Source organism: Borostomias antarcticus (assembly GCF_949987555.1).
Source record: "Borostomias antarcticus genome assembly, chromosome: 3".
NCBI lineage: Eukaryota > Metazoa > Chordata > Actinopteri > Stomiiformes > Stomiidae > Borostomias > Borostomias antarcticus.
The window spans coordinates 26,621,886-26,629,385 of record NC_140236.1 but is presented as its reverse complement, the minus strand read 5'-3'; the positions used below and the strand labels follow the sequence as shown (position 1 = coordinate 26,629,385).

At 46.4% G+C, this 7,500-nt stretch overlaps 1 protein-coding gene across 1 annotated transcript in view; it reads left to right on the top strand.

The window, feature by feature from the left end:
• Positions 1-2,553, top strand: part of jak1 (Janus kinase 1) — a 27,148-nt gene extending 24,595 nt beyond the window's left edge. The window contains exons 23-24 of the mRNA XM_084436275.1: positions 1,408-1,518; positions 1,805-2,553. Coding sequence (XP_084292401.1) covers positions 1,408-1,518; positions 1,805-1,918 — 225 coding nt within the window. The 3' untranslated portion in view covers positions 1,919-2,553. The remainder of the gene's footprint in view (positions 1-1,407; positions 1,519-1,804) is intronic.
• Positions 2,554-7,500: the final 4,947 nt, after the last annotated feature.

Here is a 7,500-nt window from a genome sequence, read left to right as displayed (position 1 = left end):
GGAGGAATTTTAGTAGAAGTTTTAAATCCGTTTCAAAAATGAACAATGTATTCATGATTGAATTCTATCCTTAAAGGACTATGCTCGTTTTTGACAACCTGGACCTTATTTACGACATATTATAAGAAGTTTGACTCACCCAGATCACTTTTGTGTTGTTCGGAGGCATGTAGAAGAAATATAAAATCCAGCGCGAGCCAGTATATCCATGTAATGGCGGCGCACGGGGCATAGGGAATGCAGTTTCTCAAAATCCATTTTCGGCCGCTAAACGGTTGTTTTCATCAATCACATAGCATGAATCGACAGTTGATATTCCTCTACGCCAGCCATTGTTGTTTTGGTGCCATATAAGGGGTCTTGATCCTCTGTAACATGCTCTTTATAAGCCGCTCCCCCACTTGCTCCAGCACGCATGCGCACAGGCCAGCGCGCAGACTTGCTGGAGCAAGTGGGGGAGCGGCTTATAAAGAGCATGTTACAGAGGATCAAGACCCCTTATATGGCACCAAAACAACAATGGCTGGCGTAGAGGAATATCAACTGTCGATTCATGCTATGTGATTGATGAAAACAACCGTTTAGCGGCCGAAAATGGATTTTGAGAAACTGCATTCCCTATGCCCCGTGCGCCGCCATTACATGGATATACTGGCTCGCGCTGGATTTTATATTTCTTCTACATGCCTCCGAACAACACAAAAGTGATCTGGGTGAGTCAAACTTCTTATAATATGTCGTAAATAAGGTCCAGGTTGTCAAAAACGAGCATAGTCCTTTAATGTTGTATATCTATTCCCTGTCTTTAAAAAAAAAGCATTGATACTGGGGGCTGGAAAATCAATACAGTATTAAATCGATACAATACTGTGGAGAAAATACTGCAATACTCAGCTGGATCGATTTTTTTTGCGCAGCCCTGATACACACATGCACAAACACTCACACTCACTGGGCTGATGATATTCAGTGATGCGGATAGCCATTATGTTATCAGGCTTACAAACACTCTCTCACACACACACACACACACACACACACACACACACACACACACACACACACACACACACACACACACACACCAGGCAGCCCAGCCTTCTGTCCTCTGATTGAGGCAGATGGTGGCCGTCTATGCCCAGGGTGGCAGATGACTGACTCACGCGGGGCCCGTGGCCCGGAGCCCGGTCCTGCCCCTCCCCCCAAACCAGACAACCTGACTCAACATGGCCGCCTCCACCATCCCAACAACACAACCATCATCACCATCACACACCCACCAGGGCTGTAGACAAAGGAAAGCCATATTTTATTGATGGTTGCTGAAGTGCTCTCATCCTCGAAGGGTGGGGTCTTTCATCTGGTCGCCGTGGCGATTCATCCCTGTGACTCTCACTCCTCTCGCAGATGTTCCTGAAGATGATTGGTCCGACGCACGGTCAGATGACCGTGACCCGATTGGTCAAGGTGTTGGAGGAGGGGAAGAAGCTGCCCCGCCCGGACAAGTGCCCCGCCCAGGTGAGAACCGGACTGGGCTGAACTGGGCGGGGTCATCATGGACCAGTCGTCCAGGGCCCAACCAGAGAACACCAACTACAACACAACACTATATGACTGTAATGGCATTAACAAGAGTGTTGTGTGTGTGTGTGTGTGTGTGTGTGTGTGTGTGTGTGTGTGTGTGTGTGTGCGTGCGTGCGTGTCAATGAGTGTCTTTGCTTGTGTGTGTGTGTGTGTGTGTGTGTGTGTGTGTGCACGCATGTGTGTGTGTGCGTGTGCTTGCTTGTATGTGTGTGTGTGTCAGGTGTACGAGCTGATGAGGAAGTGCTGGGAGAACCTTCCCGAGAAGAGGATCACCTTCACGACCCTCATCTCCGAATTCACCCGCCTGCACGACGACACCAGCGGCAACGAGTAGCCACGGCGACCGCCCCCACCCAGCTGCCTTGCTCCAGACAATCCCGGGGTGAAAGGTCATCGAAGTGCAGAACCCCAACAGGGACTATAATCGCCATGCATATCCCATGGTTCTCCACCAGGACTGTAATCACCACTCCCCATCCTACGGTTCCGCAGACAGACTCGTTCCCCATCGGTTCTGCAGACACACTCGTTCCCCATCGGTTCTGCAGACACACTCGTTCCCCATCGGTTCTGCAGACACACTCGTTCCCCATCGGTTCTGCAGACACACTTGTTCCCCATCGGTTCTGCAGACACACTCGTTCCCCATCGGTTCTGCAGACACACTCGTTCCCCATCGGTTCCGCATACACTCTTGGTGCTGCTGATCTCCATGTTCTCACTATTTTGCAGAGAGACACTTTGAACCAGTAACGGCTTATGACGCGTAAATATCCCTTGCAGCTTTACCCTTGGTGACCTTATCCTAGCAGATCGTAATCGTGAGCGCTTAGCCAAACTGTGTATGTATCCACACAGGCCTGCGGGTGCTAGCTAGCACTTCTACATGTACCTTGATATCACAGCCCAGGAGCTGATATGAGCCTTTTCACTTTAATACAAATGTATGGACCTGTATCTTTATCGTAAATGGAGATGTGGAGAGGAGGGGGGAGAGGGTGGGGGGGAGGGCACTTTGAGTGGATGACAGGTGCCACTGTGAAGAAGACTGATGGAACCACAACGGAATTAGAACCAGAAGAGGAACCCTCTCTGGTGTTCTCCAGCCAGGGCCTCTGGGACGGATAGGTCTCTGTCCTCTCCCTCGCATCTGTGGAAGACTGGGACGGATACGTCTCTGTCCTCTCCCTCGCGGCTGTGGAAGACTGGGACGGATACGTCTCTGTCCTCTCCCTCGCGGCTGTGGAAGACTGGGACGGATACGTCTCTGTCCTCTCCCTCGCGGCTGTGGAAGACTGGGACGGATACGTCTCTGTCCTCTCCCTCGCTGTGGAAGACGGGGACGGATACGTCGACGGGACTTGAGCACGAGAAAGCAAACCGTATAACTGGGCCACTGAGAAACCAGTGGGCAGTATGAGACTATATGAGACTGTATGAGACTATATGAGACTGTATGAGACTATATGAGACTATATGAGACTGTATGAGACTATGAGACTGTATGAGACTATGAGACTATATGAGACTGAGACTATGAGACAGACTGTATGAGACAGACTATGAGACAAGACTATGAGACTGAGACAGACTGTGTGAGACAGACTGTATGAGACAGACTATGAGACTGAGACAGACTGTATGAGACTGAGACAGACTGTATGAGACAGACTATGAGACTGAGACAGACTGTATGAGACTGAGACAGACTGTATGAGACAGACTATGAGACTGACTGCGCAGACGTTGGCGGAGCAGGAAGGGAAGGGAGAGGAAATACCAGTGATGGACACTTGAGGGCAGTCTAGCGTTGCTTTTATTTTTTATCAATAACATACTCTATGATGCTCAGATTTCTATATTTCAGCCACAAAAATGTCAGTTATATGTGTTTTTATTTGAACAATTTATAATTTTTTTGTAATTCAATGGAGTGTCAGATTATGTATGTATGTATGGTCAGACAGAAATTGCATATTAGGTCAGAGCAGTTAAAAATAGGTGAATCTGTAGGAATCAGTAGAATCTGGGTAGCATTGACAGTTTGATTGAAGCGTGTGAAACTGTGAAATGACAGTTAACATAATGTTAATGTGGTCAGTTCTGTTCATTGGTTTTTAACTGGATGTTCAGCGAGAGAGTGAGGCGACGTCATCTGTGTTTCAGTCATGTTTATTCCGGAATGTAAAAGACAATTCCTTCTGCTCAAAACAGGAGAAAAACAATCTATTTTTCAGAACTAGAAAGACAAGAAAAGAATGACAAATGTACATAAATACAAAATTAAAATAAATAAAATCAAAGTTGTCTTTTGTCTGTCAAATTATGTTTCAAATACAATGTTAACTGTTGAAAACACGTTTCTCTATTTTACAGCAGTAAATAAGCATGCTAAGATCCATTGTTTCTAGAAATAGCTTATTCACAGGAAAGCAATATCAACATAGTTGTGATAGAAAATATTGCAAAATCTACAGTAGATTTCAGGTCCAAAAAAATCCAAATACTTTGAAAGAAAACAGTGTACAAAGCAATAAGCACACCAGATCTAAGTCTACAGCCATTAACGTTCCATTTAGAAATAAATACTTTTTTCAGTATTGCAAAGCTTTGTGATCCCAAACACACACACGCGCACAAGGGGTGTGATGACAAGTGTTAAATTGTGTGAGCAGCACAAAACTTTGATGTACCAATGTCATTATAGACCATGTCCTAAACCCACGGTGGCTCAAAGCATACGAGTAGCAGCTCTGTATCCATCGCAGTGAGGGGTTTGTATCCCAATCAACCTCTATTGATCTTGAAGTGAAGTGGGTGTTACCCAAAACCAACTGCAGTGTGACATAATATAAAGCCAAACATTATTGTATTCTCTCCATTGGCTGTTAACATTAAACAAAAAAAACTTTCTGAAATGAGGTCCAGTTGGCCATGTGTGCATCCCACTCTGGGTTCCATTCCCACTCTGGGTTCCATTCCCACTCTGGGTTCCATTCCCACTCTGGGTTCCATTCCCACCCAGGCCCAAAACCCTAAAAGGATGTCAACTACTGCACCCTTAACAGGGTACATTTAACCCTCAGGGGCATTCCTAGGCACTATACTCACAGTGTCTTGCTGGATGGGATACGAACCCATGCAATGAACACAAAGCACACTGAAGGAATGGAACCTGCACTTGTGGCCATGCTGCAAACCACTCCACACACACAGTCATTCAGTAACACACCCCTCCACACACACACACACAGTCATTCAGTACCACAAGCCTCCACACACTCATTCAGTACCGTAGGGTGCAGGCGCCAAGTGTGTCCACCCTGTAGAGTACAGTATCAACACTTATGTCAACGTTATATTTCTCCAACACTGAGGGAGCAATAAAGTAACTTAATTACAATCATGATTTCACCGGGTTGGCAACAACAGAGATAGGCACAACAGATCCAATAGAAGCCCCGCCCCTTTAGGACCACAGCAGTCTCATAGAGGGGTGTCCATGGGCGCACGTCCTCCGGAGGGTCAGAGCCTCTCCATGGATGGTATTTAGGGTATTGGAGCTATGACCTCCAGTGAGGGGTCCTGCAGAGGTCAGGAGGTGCGCTTAATGTGCTGTGATCATCTCCATGTGATAGTCCTACTAGAAAAGACCTGTGCTGGAGGCCGAGATGCGCCAGGCCCTGGGAGCTGAACACAGCCAACTCCCAGCAGCCACCGGGAGGGAGGAGGGAGAGAGGGGATGAGATAGCAGCTGGAGCTGTTTTTCTGCCTCTCTGTCGCGCCTCTCTCTTCCTCTCCTCCCTCATACTATCCTAGAACAGCTTCTATTTAATACACACACACACACGTCTTACAGTCAATGAGGGGAAATTAGCCGGTAAAACTCTCAAACCCAGACAGCTCTGTGTAGCGTTGTGGCGCACGCCTGCATGGCTTTAGAGTGGGTGAGACAGTAGAAAAAGGTGAATACAATCACCAGGACGCCAATTAAAACAACACAGACTGGCTTAAAGGACCATACCAGTCTAAATATAATTTGATCTCCTAAAACTACTCACCCAACGTATATCACATTACAGCAATCCATTTTCCGAAGCAAAGCTCATGTTAAAAGATATTCGCGTTTTACTTACATTTCAAAAGTTGAACATGATGGCTTTAAAACATATTTTTAAACTGTTCCCTCGTTGCGCTGACAAACTCGCCCCAGTTAGTTTCAAATAATTTTCAGTAGTTTTTATTTTATATTATTTTCGTTTGAATCCGTTGAACTCTTGCACTATATTCTCTAATCCACCTACGCTAGATTTTTTACCCAGCATTCCTAGCAACGGCTGCCATGTAAACAGGAAGAAGACAGACCGTTGGCGTAGGCTGCGCAAAGCAGGTTAAAACGAAAATAATAACTACTGAAAATAATTTGAAACCAACTGGGACGAGTTTGTGAGGTAACATTTGGTTTTGAAGCCATCACGTTTGACTTCTGAAATGTAAGTAAAACACGAAAATGCAAATATCTTTTTAAGTGTGCTTTACTTCGGAAAATGGATTACGGTAATGTGATATACGTTGGGTAACTAGTTTTAGGAGATCAAATGATATTTAGACTGGTATGGTCCTTTAATGTGCACGAATTCACGGCACACAAAGTAACGCCTGAACTTGGCATTTCACAGCCACCGAAACACACACGCACACACCTATCTAAGCATTGCCTTTTAAAGACGTGGAGGAGGAGAGCTGTCTGGTGGCAAGCCAAGTCCAGCTGGACAGTTCACACACACACATACAAGGAAAAATACAGGTATGGCTTTAAGCCACTCTAACACACCACTGAAAGTGTTTAAATATGTTACAGTCACATATTCATGTGATTCAGAGATGCCCGCTAAAGGTGTGATATATGACACCATTGAACAGACCAGCGCTGAAATCAAGTTACACGACACAGGAGAGCAGCTCTGTGTGTAACAGAGCATTGACTTCTACAGGCAGAGGGATGAGAGATATATAGAAACAGTAAGAGAGGGAAAACAAGGAAGAACAGCTGATGAAGGAAGGTGTACAGTATTTGCTCACTAAAGCAGAGTAGCAATCCCTTTTACGGTATTGGCCTTGTGACGGTAGCGTGCTAGCGACTGTGCTTATTTACTTATTGCCTGGGTGTCAGGATGAAGACTCGTGCCAGCATTGGACATGCCGGCCCCATAACGTCACCCATCCCTGGGTCTAATCCCCAAACAACTTAACCTTCACGGGGGTTGAGCTGATACTCAAAGCTCTAGGTGCTGCGGTTCTGAGTAAAATCTTTTTTTTTCCTGAAACTGAAACAGGAACAGAGCCCCCTGTACCTCTAAGACATGTCAGCATGATCGCTCCCCTGTTCTCTTCTCTGATTGGTTTCTGACGGCAGCTTAAAAAAGCATTAAAGCGTCTATTATAGTCTCCGGACTGGTACCCCTTTCCAGGAACCCCTGGGCCAGTAGCAGAGAGGAGCCTGGGAAATCCACACCGGGCAGGGGAGGGTGCAGAGTGATGAGGAGGAGGAGGAGGAGGAGGAGGAAGAGCAATAGCCCCTCAGCGTTATTGCATTATATTGTGTCGTCTCGGAACCACAGCCCCACAAGACAAGAGCGGCCATTACGACCGGAGGAAGGAGTCCATATTTCACATTCACATACTTCATCACATACGATCATATTAGGCCACGAGAGGGATGAGACGTAGGCTATCCATTGTCTGTCACACATGGCTAAATATACACCAGTAACTATCTACCCAATCACTGCAGCAGGGCTCATACGGGTACCAGGTGAGGGAGGTGTCCATTCATTTGTTATTAGCCCTAGCCAATGGGAGCTATTGTAAGGGTCCACAGGTCAAGGTGCAGAGCTCTGATTGGGTGATTCCTCG